A 17,390-nucleotide genomic window follows, 5' to 3' on the forward strand; every position below is an offset into this window, starting at 1 on the left:
CTAAACTGTGAAACATTTTTGAAAAGCAGAAAATCCTTATTTATGGCAGGAAAGTTTGAAATTCAAAAGATAAATGCCATTCGGAATGCAAGCATGTTCTAGGTCTCTAATATGTAACAGGACACAGCTGTAATAACAGCCACTGAACTGGGGTCTCTCTATATCATGTCATTGGTGGACTTGTGATAAGCCGATCTTCTAGCTCTTTTTATAAGGGCCACTGGGGTAAAAAACAAATAGATCATGTCCTGAACATCTGTGTCCTGTCACACAGCACCAATCATATCCACTTTCAAGCTTATATCTTAGGTTACACATACCTCCTTGTAAAAACGGATCTTAACGAAATGTATAGATCAGGAACGCATAGGTCTTTATTTACAAAGGAGAGAGGCTCAGAAAGGCCTGAACTGTGCCTTGGGCAACACTAATGCACCTTTTTTCTTGCTGTTTTAGTGTATTCTTTTGGGTTCAAAGCCATGTGTGCATTGTAGGTAAGATGTTGAAGGTGAATATTTTATATGTGAGATGTTGACTGAGAAAAGAGATGCCAAGTGCCCAAGCTGTTGACTTAATAAGTCATCAAAGTCATGGGTCAGCCATTAAGAGCACACAATTATTAGTAGCAATTCCTTCCTGAGCCTTGTTTTATCTTTTTTTAAATAAACCTATTTGGTCATGTGAGAGGTTATTTGTTTCACCTTTTTAATGATCAAATAAAAAAATAATTCTCATCTATTTTCCTTTTAAAAGGAAATAGGAGAAGTGAGTAAAATATTTAAAATAATGAGGGAATTCTACCAGTTATAAAATATTTCAGAAAAAATATAAAAAGCCATTAATGAATATAATGAAATAATTAATGATAATAAACATTATGAGAGGTTTGTTTTTGTAAAGAAGGCAAAGGTGGAAGGAAGGAATCCAGTTAGGAGACACTTTAAATAATCCGAGTGCAAGATGACGGAACTGGGGTAGTAGCGACGGATGTGCTAGGAAGTGTTAAGATTCTCATCGTGCTTTGAAGAAACATTTCATAGAATAAACTGATGGGTCAGATGTAAGGTGAAGAGAAAGAGAGGATTCAAGGATGACTTCAACAGCTTTGATCTGAGTAACTTGGAAGGATGGTGTTGCCATTACCAGAAATGGGAGCCCTGGGGGTTACAGACCCAATCTAAGCAACTGCCAGTGAGGCGGTGTTGGAGGGAAGCATTGTATGACTCAGCGTGCAACTTCCCCTCGGTGGCTTGTGAGAGGATCTTAGGCTTACGTGAACAAACGTTTTTTATCTAATTTGTCATAAATATTTAGTAAGTGATATTAGTTTTCAAGAGTAACGTTCTCTTTTTCAAATACATTTTAGGGGAAAAAAAGGTGAAGCTTGATTTAATTAAGCTTGCTGTTAAGTTACGAGTCCTGGTGGTATGTAGTAGAAGCAACATTCCTGAAAGCAGTAAGTTGTTTACTGAAAATTGGGAAATACTGTTGTACAAGAAAGACCTGGATTCAAATTCTGCTCAGCCACTTGAATAAGTTGGACAACTGAGGCTAATTAACTTAATTCTTGAAACTAGTTTCTACTTCTATAAATAAGAGTCATAATGCTCCAGTTACAGGGTTGTTTTAAGTCTTAAATGATACCATAAAATACCCAGCACAGTGTTTGGCAAACAACTGGCATTCACCCTTGTTTGCTGCTGTAAATAGTCAATATTCGGATTTCCTTCAACGGTTCCCTTAGGCTACTACAACTCAAAGATGCACACAAATATACGCAACACAGCTAACGCCCAGCAGCTCATCTAAATAAGAAACAGCTACTGACAGCAGAGAAATGTTTATTATCTGAATCTATATAAAATTTTTTAAAACTTTATTCAGTATTCTAAAATTATAGCAAATAGTTGTATAAATACCAGTACTCCATGTGCAATGCACTTACATTTTATAATCTCCTTAAGTACTTCCCAAGAAGACAAACTCTTATCTCCCAACAAAATGTATATGTAGATCAGCCTGGACAAAGAATGGTGGCTTATTCCTTTATATCTAATTCCTCTGATAGATTTCTCCTTTTGAAACCCATTTCAATAGTTTTATCACTTTTAATAGAGAGAGCAAGCAGTATCTTTCAACTTTCACAAATAGGTAATACTTGTAAATATGGGTGTCTTAACAAATATTAGCAGACAGACTAGTAAAACCTGGCATACTGTTATGTCATCAGTGCTAAATTATAGCCATATATCTTCAGAACAATTACGATTCATGCTTACAATGATTGTCATGAACATTTCTAAAATTTTGACATTTTCTTAATTACTGAGATGAAGAGTTACTTTCATGATAATTACTATGAATTACACATTAGTGCATTCTAGTTTCACATTCTTTATATGGTAACTGTTTATAAATTTCTTTATTCAACTAAACAGAATGCTTCATCCTATACTAATAACAAAAAAGTTTGATCAACTAATAGGTGGGTGAAAGGACAAATAAGTGGGTAAAAAGCCAGACTGATGTGGAAAGGTTCACTAGACAGATCCAAATATGTGGTTTCATCCCATGATTATAAGTTCACATATTTTGACTAAGTGCTTTCTACAAACCAGACATTCAATTGAGAGACCATTAAACTACACATGCAATTATCATTTAATTCATCTATAATCTAAAGGGTTTTATTTCCCTTCCCTTTTCCTCAGTGAAAATCTTTGGGATAGTATACTGTCTTTTAGCATGACATCACAAAAACGGTAGTTTTTAAAAAAATCTCTCCTTTAGCAATTAAAAATAAGATGAAGCTATTATACATAATTTGGCATTATCTGTGAATTCAAGACAAATTTGTTTCATTGGATGGCTTCACTAAGCTGCTGATGCTTCTTGAAGTCTCTTGCCAGCTGGCCCGGCCTGCCTTTTAGTGGCCAAACCAATCAATTTCATGCTAGTTTCTTAAAACCTTTAATATCTTTCACTAAACTGAGAGCTCCTTGAAGATAGTAGCCACATCTCAGTCATTATTTTATCCCCAGTGCAACGGTGTAGTACCCGGCTCACGCTAAGTGCTCTGTCAATGCTCAGGGAACAGAAAAAAGCAATTAATCAAGTGTGTTGCTTATTGCCAAAGAAAACCAGGAGTTACCTAAAAGCTATTTTAATTTTCAAGAATGCATTTATTGCCGTGTTCCAAACGTTCATTAAAGATATTAACTACCAAGTATTGATCACTTATAAGTAGCAAATCCTATAAATGCCTATATAGGCATTTGTTCTTGTCTTCACCACATCTCAATGTAGATATAATTTGTATTAAAAAGATAAGATAATTAAGAGTAAAACTATACAAGTTAAAATAATTTAGTAGAAAAGAGACTTTTGTCTCTCAGATCTGTTAGACTTCATACACTTTCTGGAACTTTATATCCTTCTTGAGATATGTATACATATGCACACAAAAACACAAACACACACACATACATACATAAATAATTTGTTGTAAAACTTAGTTCTTTATCTTGCTGCTTTATATTGAGATTTTAATACGGACATCTATCATCTATCTGCAATAATAAAAATTTATAAAAATAGCTTAGAATAGAAACATATCTCAAGTATGATTGATGAGATTCATTTTTTAAACTTTTCAGAAATAAAGATTTCAAATTAAACCAAATTCTTCTACCATATCAAATCAAATCAAGAAAGAAGCATATTATGTTCTAAAACTTAGTCCTCTACTGGGAGTTAATGGTATATTAGGCAATGCATTTGAGACGTCAATTATGAAAAACCTTTTTGAAAGCATTTTAATAGAAGGAAAATAAAGCAAGCTTTACTCAATGAAGCAGAAATAGAGAATCTTTTCCTTTGCCATTGGAAATCTGCATGAACAACTGTAACACATGCTCCTTCTTAGAGGATACACACCCAATTATCCTCCGCAGATAGTTGTGTATATATTAGCTGATTGTTAGACTACTCTTTTTTCATCTGATTTCCTCCTATATGTCTGTCCATTTCTTTTCTTTCCCTTTCTTTTCTTTAATCTTTATAGACATCCTTTGCAAAGCAAAGAGTTTATTATGAAAGCACCTGGCCTGTGGGAGCAAGACTTTTGCTTTTGAGAACAGAGCATCTTTTCCTTCTAAATATTTGCACTTATTAAATTTCTCAATTATTAGCATATATTGCAATTATTCCTTAAGGACTTTTTATATGTAACTTAACCTCAGAGGGGCAGAGCGTATTTAAAAGATAAATTATCTTTACTGTGTTTGAGACCAAAAATGTTATGCTTGAGAAAAAGTAGAATAAGAAAGATTTCTGTTGCTCTTGGAAAGATGCAGTGAAGATGACACAAGTTAGTAATAAATGGCCATTTCTGCCTCCACATGATTTAGTTAACACCAGATTTCCTCCTCTAGCTGGTTGTTGATATTCCTGCTCTTGTGAGCACCCTGCAGGAGAAACCAACAGGAAAAGGCGACCCTATCCTCCAGGCACACATCTGCTCCATCAATTCCAGTTGTCTTAAAGATCAGAAATGGAGACGGAATGAGAATTTAGTTTAGATTCTGGAAGCCCCCAAACTGTCTTCATTTGCTGGTTCTCAGTACAGTTGTGGCTTTCAGCTCATAGAAAGGTTCTGAATAACTGTCAGGACAATATATGGCTCTGCTTTTGTTCAGCTTATTGCTCATGCTGCAGATACATAATGCCTCCATGCCGAGTTATGATGGCTGAAAGGCATCACTAATATGTGAAATGAGGTGGAATGCTTCAGGCACACACTGCAGAGTGACCTTCCCAGATGCACAGGTATCTGCCTTGACTTCAAATCAGAAAGAAAGAAATGAAATCACCACATAGGTAAAATGCACCAGGAAAAGTGCAAGGTATACATTCACTTGTAATCTCTGGCCCTGATTCAGCCCTCATTTATTGAGAGAAATGAAAGCTATAACCTCAATTCTTAGGGTTTATTAATCATAGAAGTGAAACAGGGAGGGGAGGATTCATCAGAATGCATTACTGGAATCTTATCTCTACTATTTTGTAGTTGATTTTCATTACATTTTAACATTCTGATTCATGCCACTGATGCTACAAGACACCTTCCTTCACATTCTGAAAGAATTCATGTAGATTCCTCTTGTGTCTAGTTTACTTCCAGAGTACATAATTACATGACAGCATACATGTTATAGGTACTACACCAATATGTGTCCATAGCTTAATAGCAGATCCAGCTGTGCACATTCTCTACCTTTGTTTTGAAACATTTACTTCTTCAGAACTGCTCAAGCCTGCCTGGCTGTCTTTGACATGAGGTCTTCCTCATGTAATCTATACACGCTATATATATATATATATATATATATATATATTTCTATATGTACTATTTATAAATCCCAGGAGAATAGCAAGGTGGGTAGAGGGAACACATTTCAGAATAGGGAATATAGAAGATTTAGAAATATCTGCCTTATCAATGTAAAAATTAGAGTAGATTCTAAACTTAACAAAAGGGATCTGATATTTTAGAATTCATATAAAAAGTGTGTTTTGTTTATTCAAGATTTATTAAATATGTCTATTTCTTTTTCTACTAATGGACACCCTTACTTCATTCTGTAAAATAGCAGGCCTTAAAATCAAGGCGAGATAGCTTCTAAAATCCTCTACAGAAAGTGAGTTGATAGGTGAATTAATGTCCAATAAAACCTATTGACTGATTACAATTGTACTAGTAAGAGGCCGGCCCGGTGGCAAAGCAGTTAAGTTTGGAGGTTCCGCTTTGGCGGCCAGGGGTTCGCCAGTTCGGATCCCAGTTGCAGACCCATGCACCACTTGTCAAGCCATGCTGTGGCAGGCATCCTGCATATAAAGTAGAGGAAGATGGGCACGGATGTGAGCTCAGGGCCAGTCTTCCTCAGTAGCTAGGAGAATTGGTGGCAGATGTTAGCTCAGGGCTAATCTTCTTCAAAAACAAATTATACTACTAAGGAAGTTCTGAATTGAAGTCCGAGAATCACAAAAAATAAATAAAAGAGGAAAAATTATCATTAGATTTCTAGTTTGATCCCTTCATGTGATGGATAGTAATTTATGAACCGAAGACAAGAAAAGATTTGTCTTTGCTTATCAAATTAAGTGGATGATGGAGGCCATTCACTCTAAAGCCAAAGACAGGAGTGTTTTCAATATACTAGACAGTCTCTAAAATGCTATCCTTCTTTGCATACATTGATGATCATTCAATAGGAAATCTAAATAAAATTAAGTTGAGTTCTCTTTGTTTTACATAATATTATTTACTGGTCATTTTTGAATGGGGTGGCAACTGTGAAATTCCTAGACTAATATTAAGCACCTCGAAAATCCTGCCAATAAGTTTTGGTTTCCTTTCCCTTCATATTCTTGTATTTGACTTAATTTACATAAAATTATTACTTTATTCATTATTATGGATAGAAGCTATATAACAGAAACTGAAGGTAAACAGAACATCAACTTGTTTTTGCTAAAGGGACTGACTCATATCTGCAGATGAAATCAAAGTATGGAATGATGTTCATATCTTAATAGTGATAAATGTATCTTGTTTATGTAAGAGATTTTATTGTTTTCAGGAAATTCACATTGAAGTATCTAGGAATAAAGAGGCATAATATGTGGAATTTACTCTCAAGTGGTTCAGAAATAAATAATATCTATATAGAGAAGGAGACGGGGGAGAGAATGATAAAGCAAATGTAGTAAAATGTTAGCTTTTAAGGAATCTGGGTCAAGGCATATGCACATGATGTTTACTTTAATATTATTTTGTAACATTTTCATACGTGTGAACAGATCAAATTTTATGATAGAAGCTATATGCGTATGTGCAGAACTCGAGTAGGGGAAAGCAAAAGAAGGAAAGGTCCATCACTGCAAGGAAGTATCAGGGTCAGGAAATCTTCACAGAGGAATAAGTGAGTTTAAATGGAACTAGAAAATAATATGAAAAATGTGCATACCTGGAGCAAAAAGCTCAAGGTGGAGGGAGATGTTGAAAAAGGAAACACTAGAGCAATACCAGGACCCAGAGAATGGAGGGACATCTCTTTCAACTCATGTATATTGGGAGAAACATGATGGCATTTACCTAAGTCTCTACTTCAAGTTGTTTATTTGATTATAGGACTCCAAGGCAAAATAGTTCTAGGACTGACGGTACTTCAATATCAATGATCGGGGCATCTAGAATCCTAACAGGAAAAGGTCAAAAACTTCTAAAACATTTTTTGGGTTGAATTTATGACTCAAAACTTTTTAAATTCTATTTTAGACTTGAAAATAATAATTTCAGATAACACTACTACTCGTAAATACAGTGATGTCATTTATTTCCTTCTTTCTTTATAATTCAGGCATTCATATGCTAAGAATTGTATTTATTGACTCTATCCCTTGCTTTTTAAGCTTCTTAAAACACAGATCAAATGAAGTTACTCTTCTACTCAAACTATGTATCTCTCTCCAATACCCTACTATCTAACATGCAGGTTGCTTGGCCTTCCCTGACTATCCAACCCAATTTCTTGTTACCCCTTAACAAGACCCATCTCTACTTCTCAGTCCCTCCTTCCTGTTATCCAGGAAATTCAACTCCAATATTGTGATTGATATATAGAGATACTTCCTTTTTTTAAAACCTGTTTTATTTCTATTTTTCAAAGTACATCTAAACTCTTCTCTCTAAAGCTTTCCTGACAATCCCTAACTTCCCCTTCTGAACTTCCTTAGTTACGTAGTATCTTGTGCTCGTTTATTTGTTTCGTAGAATTAAAAAAAAAAAACCTGTACTTAGATTGTAAATTCCTGCATGGCTGGGGGCATACATTACATGAACATAAAAAAGGCATTCGAATATATTTGATGATCCATTAGCCCTTTTTACAGCTAGCTCAGGGGAAATAAGAAGCTGGGCAGTAGGATATTTTTATTTAAATTAATACATTTTAGTTCCAACTCTCTTTTTACTTGGAATCTCAACATAATTAAAAGAGGACTATTCTAATTCATGGCATTATTTATTTATAAACGTTATAATGAGTAATTTAAAAATAGAACACTAAGTGTGGAGAAAAAGTTACGAGCATCTAAAACAATTCAAAGGAAAACTCCACAGCGTGTGAGAACTTCTTAAATGGAAAAGAGGAACCAAAGATGAGGCCAAGCGTTCGAGTCTGGGGTGCTGGGGAAAATGATGGTCTTACTGGTAGAGAGGGCAAGAATAAGTAGTTTGAGGGAGAAACTTTTAATTTTTGAATGATGGAAATTTCCATTAAAGAATCATTCATTCATTCAGTACACATTTGAGTCATTACAAGGTGTTAGAAAACATTGTTCTAAGTCTGAGAAATACAAATGTGAACATCAGACAAGGTCAATAATGTCAGGAAATTTACATTCTTCTTAACAATTTAAGATAAAGACACAAATAAGAAACTATTACTGGTTCTCAGGAGGGGACTTGCTGTCAAGTGAAGGCAAAAACTGAACTGCAGTATGGATGAGAGAAAGAAAGGAGAAGTAAGGATTACTTGATAAGAAAATCTAATCTTAGATTGAACATTAGGAGAAAAATCAATGGAATCTTGTGTTGTTGCTGCTGCTATTTCATCATTTGTATCTTCCTCTAAGATGAAGGAAAACCTATGCAACATGAAAGGCAAAGAAAGAGAGCCAGCAGAGTGCTGGCTAATGATGCTAGAAGGCGAGGAGAGTGCTGGAGAGCTCATTCTTCAGAGTCAGGAATCCATGCGAGTTAGCAAGTTTAGAGCGGAACTTAGATTTCAAGACAAGGAGGGGACTAGCATTTTCTCTCCCCTCCTAAGCTTTATGGTCTTTCTAAGTTAGGGGAGTGTAAGAAGGAAAACACACTTCTGTATTGTCTCCTTTACTTTCAATACTCAACTCACAGAACACTTGACTTCTGGTCACCATATGTGTGGGGATTTTCCGCACACCAACCAATTCTGCAACACCAGCTGAATGTCCGACAACTCGGTTCAGTTCTGAGTTAGCATAAGATCTCACAAGTTAAAAGCTCCAGTCCAACAAGACACTTCCTTTCAGATGCCAATCTCAAGTCCAGGTTGTTATCTGTGCTTCTGACCCACCAGCTATAAACTGGAGATCCCCATGACCTCCTCCTCGGGTTCAGTTAATTTGCTAGAGAAGCTCACAGAATTCAGGAAATCACTTTACTTACTAGATTATCAGTTTATTATAACAGGATACAACTTAGGAATAGCCAGATGGAAGAGATGCACAGGGCAAGGTACATGGGAAAGGGCACAGAGCTTCCATGCCCTCTCCAGGCACATCACCTACCAGCACATGTATGTGCTCACCAATCCAGAAGCCCTCTGAACTCCATCTTTTGGGCTTTTAAAGAGGCCTCACTACATAGGCATGATTGATTAGATCATTGACCATTGGCGATTAAACTCTATTTCCAGCTCTTCTTTCCTCCCCAGAGGCCAAAGACTTGCTATGAATAACAAAAAATTTCACCTTTATTGCTCCTATCACTTAGGAAATTCCAAAGGTTTCTAGGAGTCCTGTGAACTGGGACTGAGACCAAGTTTATATTTGTTTTTATAATAAAATATCAGAGAAGAAAAATCATCTACAGAGAATGAGTAAAGGATAAGACTAGGTTTGGGAGGAGTGGGGATGATAAGGAAGATCTCTTGCAGAATACTCCTAAGAAACCCTATGATAAATGATTGAGAAACAAGGAGCAACTTTACTGTGGATGGCATGGGTTGTAATTAATTTTCCCAGGAAATCCCCTCTCTATCTCCAAGGCAGCATTTATTTTTGTAGTTACATGGCATGAATCACAGGATCACAGAAAAAATATGAGAATAGGAGTTGAAAGTGCAGTTGGAGTTGGGAGACAAAAATGGAAGTTTGATCTCAATGAAATGTTGGAAAAGCTTCCCAAATCTTAGTTTCTCCAGTCGTAAAATGGGGGCAGGGGTATACCGTGAAATTGAAAGCCCATAAATTCTCTGTTAGTGCCCCCGATTCTAGTCTGAGATCATTATATGCTGTAGGATAGTGAAAAAAGAAGTAGATTGTATAATGGAGGTTGAGAATAAACAGAGACAGATACTCCACTAGTGGAATGATTGTTTCTGGAACTGAAAGGTGTGGGGGATTGGAAGTGGCCACCCAAAGATATGTCTCTTTGGCATGAGGATTATTTTGGCCTGGTTACTTTTAAAAACTGCAGACATGAGAGAAACTCTGAAAAGTAGAAGTTACCCTTTGTTAAGAGACATTTACATTTTAAAGGAAATCTCCATCTGTAAAGTTGTCTCCCTCTCTGTACCAGGAAGAAAAGGGGATGACCTTATCTCTAGAAACTCTTATCAATGTGGTAGGCAAGGACTTAAATCTGCATAATAGCCTTACTCTTGTTTAACTGTACTCTTTTGGTAACCTCCTGTAACTGACTCCCCCCACCCACAACATCCACCTTTGTCTTTAGCTGAGGATGGTGTTTAAGGTGAGAGCTTCTGCCATTTTGGTGAGTTGCTCAGTTTGCCTGAGTCTCTCCCATGTACACACGTAATAAAGCTCTGTTTAGTTTTCTCCTGTTATTCTGTCTCATGTGAATTTAATTTGTTGTCTGGCCAGAAGGACCTACAGTGGGTAGAGGAAATGTCTTCCTCCCTTACAAAGGTAAATATACTCATTCAAGGAAGAAAACAAGAAGTAGCAATTTACACCAAGTTACAACTCTAAGATTTTTGTTTTGCAATCTGCAGTTCTTTCTGTACATGTTTGACTGATGGATTCATGGATACAATCTTTATGCAGAGACCATGCTTTTTATCTCACTCACATGCTTTGTGAAAGTATTGAGAGCTGAGAACTAACATCCAAATTTACAACATAATCCTTTACAATTTAGAAGGTGCCTTATCATGTGGTCATCACATGCCTTTTACAATGTAATCAAGAGAAAAATCAACAGACTCAATCTCACAAACTATATTAAAAGGGACACATTCACATTTCCCCTTTATATCCATGTCAAAGATAGAGAGACCAGGAGGAATTTAAACACCATGGCATCATATCTGTCACAGCCATATCTTTCTAGTGGTAGGGAGCTCATTTTTCAAAGCTACCAGTCCATTAACCTTCACAAGAACAAAAATAAAGCAAAACAAAGAAACACTCCCTGGAGAAATGGCATTGCTTCTAATCTTGCTTATATATCTTACCGTGGGGATTTAAAGATGGAACAAAGATCTCTACTTCCCCAGGCACATGAAATGATACAGACACCCTGAAATAAACATATAAAATGTGTAGTGGTGCATACTGTAGATGAATTTGTGATTTTTTAAAAAATGAGAATGAGTTTAGAGAGAGTAACTGATGTCATCCTTGCTGAATATCCCTCTTGCCCTGTGATTTGTAACTGGGAGGGCCAAAACATCAACCCCATTTATTTTTTAATGTCTTGGCCTGCTTGTGGTTGCCACTTTACCTAGATTCATTCACTGTATATATCTGGAATTATTAGTTTCCTGATAAATGCATTGTCTGAAAGCCAGAGGCCAATGATAAGATAGGAAATAAGGAGTTTTGCTTGTTTTCGTACGTTCTGTTTGACTTAGGATATAATTATAACACAGATGCTCCTATTTTAAACCAGGTAGTAAATCAGCCTGAAATATAGGATTTGAGAAAGCCATTTACCACATAATTATAATTTCTTAAAATTCCTGTCTTCATTGAATATGAGAAGCTATAATCATGTGATACATAGCAATACCATTACTCATTTTTTTTCCCCTCATGGAAGACAGTGAAATAAACCTAAGTTACAAATTTTTAAACATTATTAGTTACAACATTTAAATATCCTTAACTGAAGCAAAGTGAAACATTTGCTGGTTGGTCCAGGATCCAGCTCAAGCGGTAAAAATTATAGATGCAGTCAGCAAGATTAAAATAATCATACAGTGCACTTCATTTAAAAGTCATGCTTTTTTTTTCCACAAATAAAGTTTATCACCAAGAGACAATGTAAAAGTGTAAGATTTTCATCAATATAGGACACCAGAAGCAAAGTGGGATTTGGGAACAAAAGAAGGATTTGGAATCAGAAAGTGAGACGTTTGAACATGGACCTTCCAGGGGTGACATTTAAATTATGTCTCAACAGCACGGCAGGGACAGGGGCCTCTCAAGAGCAAGGGCTCTGGAGAGCCCTTCTTGTGCCAGGATTTATCCTTTTGGTTGCTTGATTACGGGGGAGAATGGGGTAGACTTGAGAAACTGGGTCTAGGGTCTACTCTAGGTACTTAAGGAGTTAACTAGAAATGCATCTATACTAGTTAACTCAGATGCCCAGAAGTAGTTAGCACTATTCTAACCAGTATAGAAGTGGTACACAGTTTTAACAGCCAGCAGAGTCACACTGGTTGCATACTTGCCGAGAGTTAGGCCTGGATGATACCTATTAATCGTATACCCTTGGTAGTTTAACTCACCTTCCTGAGCCAGCCACGTGAGGGAAAGGAAAGTGGTGAGTGCTTCCATGAGGTATTTGGTTGCTCTAAGACTCTTCCAGTGTGTAGGAGAATTTGCTCTTCTCCGCTTACCCTTCTCCAATGGCCTCCGGTATACACATCCTCAGTGCAAAGGTCAAGTCCCAGCGGAGAGCAGGCAGACTCCGCAGTTTAGCCAAACACAGATAAGAAGCAGCATTTACCCTGAGTCCTGACTTCCAGCTCAGGGGTGAGCCCACCCGGGAGCAGACGGGAGAACCTGTGGTTCTGGCTGAAATATGCTCAGGGTGGCACCCTGTCTCTTCCTTTTCCCCTTTTGCCTCCAGTGTTTGTGTTCAAATGATACAATAATATCTCTGAATTGAATTGCTTGGAATGTATCCCTAATAATGATATGTTGTAGAAACAATTACTCACGATAAATATCTATCAGCTTAATTTTGTGCAAGCTTTGTTGATTACCAAAGAAAACTGTTTATTACTCATTCACCGCAGTTATCAACATTGGAAAAATGACTGTCTTATCTTAAAGAAGTATTATTTGTATATTTCTGTATACTCTGTGAAGTATAACTGATATGTTTGAGAGAATCAAAACTAAAATCCTATAAATAATTTTGGGCACCACACTTGAAAAAAGAGAAAAACTATTAAAAAAAAAAAAGCACAAGAATTTTTAGAGAACTAGAAAACACACAGAAGATGTCAAGAGTGATTGAAAGAACAAGATTTAGTAACAGTAAAGCAAAGAGAAATATTGTGCATGTAAGATAAAGAAAGTGAGAAGTTTGGTTTTTTGTTTAATTTTTCCATTCCATATTAAAGGGCCATTACTCATAATCTGCCAACATAGTATGGATTCATGCTGTTCCCCACCAAGACTCCTTTTCACTATGTTTCTGCACAAATTCCGTATTTTGAAATTTTAAATATGAATTACATCTATTAAATAAAATGGGTTTATCTTCTTATTTTTAATTAATCAGAGAATTGTCACTGAGCTATAATGCTCAGAGTTTCTGAGGAGCATGAAATAACTGAATAACGATATCAAAGAAAACTAATATAAATGTAACTAAAGTAAAGATATTTATAAATACCCTACGTAATCTTTTCTAAGCTAAGTTTCAACGTCTAAGATCTTTGAACTATCAAAATGTTTCAAGGAGTCCCACAAGCACTATCTCCAGAGCCTCAAATATTTAACGATTCCAAATTGGGAAGCAATGGAATAAACTAGTTTAAAATCATCTCACAAGTATGATTTATTCTCACTTGAAGAATTAAATTGAGTTACTTAATGTACCATAATTGTCTAAAAGTGATAGAAGAGAACATCCCAGGGCTCTTTCACACCTTTTTTCCCACCCTTTCCCCCAGTCTCTCTGTCAAGCACTTGGCTCCTGGGCGGCAGGAGGAGGAAGCTCCCACAGTACTCACCAGCCTGGTTAGTTGTGATGCTGACGGCAGCAAACTGTCTTGGTGGTGAGCTCAGCTCTGACACCCCATTAATGGCATCGATCTCAAAAGTGTAGTTAGTGTGTGCCAGGAGGTCTGTCACTGTCACTGTCGTGTTGGTGAGTCCAAACTGTCGAGGGAGGAAGCGGACATTGGGGCTGCAAGGCTCACATTGTTTTATATTCCACCCACACTTTTTACATATAATGTTGAAGGTAACATCTTTCCGGCCTCCTGTGTCCAGGGGCCAACTCCAGTCCAGGATAACCGAGGTCTCGTTTATATTAGAGATAACATTTCTTGGTGCAGATGGAGGTCCTGCAAAGTAGTTCAACAAAGATTAATGAGACTCACTTCTGTTTTCTACTACAAGGGAAATAGATAATTTACAATGGAACTGAAAGAAGTGAATTGCCATCTTGTCTTTATTATAAACTTTTAATTCGTCCTTAGAGAATCCATGAGATTATAGACACATGGATTCAAGAGCGCAGTCCTCCCTAAGCTAGGAATGGGGGAGTTTCGACTCAAGGTTGAAGATGCCCTCACGAAGTCCCACAAAGGAATTTCCCTCTAAATTCAATGCCCTTGTGAATAGTTAAGAAAACTTTAGTATTAGTTTTATAAATCTTAGTCCTTTTACCTTATGACCTATGACCAACATATAACAAGAGGGAATAGAAATGTAAAAAACACAAACCCCATGCCTATAACCTCCCCTATTCTGTCAAACGTAATGCAGACCTGGAACGAGATACAGAAAGTTTTCTTTCTTTCTGGAGGTCCTGTAGCAGGAAGTGCTTAAAAGCTAATTCATTTTGTATGATAAATGTTGCATTTTTGGTGAGCGAGGCATGGAGAAAGTGAAGCAGAGAAAGCTTTCGATTTGCACATGGATAAGGGAAAGAAATGGGCCAAATGATAAAAAAAAAAAGCACAATAACAAGAAGAAAAATCAAAATAAAACAAACATGGAGGCATGGGTTGCAGCAAAACTACTCACGGGTACAAGCCATGGATGGAGGGTCTCTGTCTGCCCGGAAGTAATTATTCTCACACCTGCAGTTCACTGAACCATCTTCCGGAGTGGAGCTGTGAGGGGGGCACTTGGCACACTTCATACCACCATCCGAGGCCTTGTAGAAACCGGGACGACAAGCTACAAACAAAGCGACTCTTAAAATTCTGTGATAGTTTGAAAATGTGTTTTTGAAAATATGTAAAACAGATTTCAGGATGTTAGGGTATGCATTCATTATGAAGAAAAACCCATTTTTTCCTACCAGAATTTACAGAAGTAAATAATGCAGCCCATTTTCCACATATATATTGGAGTTTGCACCAAATGTTAAGAGGAAAAAAACCGCACAAGATTTAGATTATTTTGGCACTCGAGCATGATGAGATTTCCAGCTTGTGTTTTCACAGCTTTACTTGGCATTGGACTATTTGTGAGAAAATAAAGCAAAGCCATGTCATCATGTCGCCGTTCCATCTTTAAGCATGATGCCATGTGTACACTCTCTGCATTGCAGTTAGCACTGCGTGACATGTGCCCTTGTTCTCCAATGGTTTCAGTGTGGCCAACTTCATCCCCACAAATTGTTAGCAAGTGAAGTAAGAAATCACGGCTTCATTGATATTTTAAGATTATTGATACATGGTTCTCATGAGCTATGATATTTTTTCTGCCTTGATAGTATCGTTCCTTAACTTCTATGGAAATGGCCTAAAATAAAGATGTAAATATACTTACTTGCCTATATCTCAAATACATAGGGAGGTACAACTTCTATTTAAACCAATCTACCTGTGGCTTGTTACTAGATTAAAGCTTTTTAAATAATTCTATGCTACCCTCTTTTTTTCTGGCCATGTCTCTGAAAAACGTGTTTTTTTAAGTCCAGTGAACTGGTTATCAATAGTGATTTCAGCTGCCCATTTAGTCTTCACTATTTACTGCTTTTACAGAAATATGCCTTCATTATATTATTTTCATTTAATCTGATATAAACTTCAAAGTGATATACTGTTTCATTTGATCCATTTTCATAATTACATTGAGAACTGATATCATAGTGAAAATCCAAATAAAAAGTTCCCTGACATTACTTTGAGGAAATAATTCAGGGTCTAAATTATTTAGATTTCCTCCAGATCATCTTTGGAAGTCAATAATTTCTTAAATCTCTAAAACTCAATTTCAATGCCACATTGAGATTGGATGGCTTAAAGCACTTACATATAGAATAGGCACCATAGATCATTTTTTATCATGAATGCCAGAATTTTCTTTTATCAACTTCATATTGTGAAAAACAAGTTATTTGCATTTAAGTAAAACCTGTGTGGACATATCTTAACTCTTATAATCATTAAATGCATTTCAAAAGATAAGACATTATGTCCATAACAATACATCTTCCTACTGAACCTTTCTTGGGAAACATACTACCAAGGGAAACACACTGCCGAGACAAACAATTAGAATAACTTAAAACGATAGCAATCGCTAATCCAGTTTTGCTGTTTTCTAGTTCCTACAAAGAATGGCTGCTCTAAGACCATTTTATATTAAATTGAACAACTTTTGGTGTCACATCAGGAGCCACTCAAATAAATTCTCTTGCCTTAGCCAAACACGGATTAGGATTATAAACATTTGAATATTGTCTTTAAGTACTAGTTGGAAACTTCCACTCATATCTCATGTCATATTGCCACAGGGGGAAATGACATAAAGCATAAACAAACTATGCACTTAACTTCTGGTTTCAATTTACCTCATCATTGAGTGCCTTTAAATTTTCAAGAGGGCATTGCTGAGACTTTAAAAGATTAAGTGGCAGTGTTCCGATGTACTTCGTTATTTTGTTTCCTTGTAAATTTATCTGTGTGTTTTTATTTGACGCATTTATGGTTTTTGCAACATTTGGCATAAAGGTATTCGCTAAACACTCAATCACTTTTTGTTAATATCATAAACAGCTATACTATGTGATACTTACAGCAAAGACACCACATTCATAAAATCACTTCTGCACCACAGCACCACAGCACCACAGCACACAGCACCACAGCACCTCAGCACCACAGCAACAAGCATTACAGCACCACAGCACCACAGCACCACAGCAACAAGCATTACAGCACTACAGCACCACAGCACCACAGCACCACAGCAACAAGCATTACAGCACTACAGCACTACAGCACCACAGCACCACAGAAACAAGCATTACAGCACTAGAGCACCACAGCACCACAACACCACAGCACCACAGCAACAAGCATTACAGCACTACAGCACCACAGCACCACAGCAACAAGCATTAC

The 17,390-nt window shown here is 36.6% G+C and overlaps 1 protein-coding gene across 3 annotated transcripts in view; it reads right to left on the minus strand.

The window, feature by feature from the left end:
- The window catches only part of EPHA3 (EPH receptor A3), a 362,266-nt gene that overhangs the window by 109,696 nt on the left and 235,180 nt on the right, over window positions 1–17,390 (minus strand). For all 3 annotated transcript variants that reach the window (XM_044750141.2, XM_044750142.2, XM_070488669.1), the window contains exons 4-5: window positions 15,058–15,213; window positions 14,037–14,372 (exon numbers count right to left, since the gene is read on the minus strand). In XM_044750141.2, the coding sequence (XP_044606076.2) occupies window positions 14,037–14,372; window positions 15,058–15,213 (492 nt within the window). The remainder of the gene's footprint in view (window positions 1–14,036; window positions 14,373–15,057; window positions 15,214–17,390) is intronic.

Source organism: Equus asinus, chromosome 18 (assembly GCF_041296235.1).
Source record: "Equus asinus isolate D_3611 breed Donkey chromosome 18, EquAss-T2T_v2, whole genome shotgun sequence".
Classification (NCBI taxonomy): domain Eukaryota; kingdom Metazoa; phylum Chordata; class Mammalia; order Perissodactyla; family Equidae; genus Equus; species Equus asinus.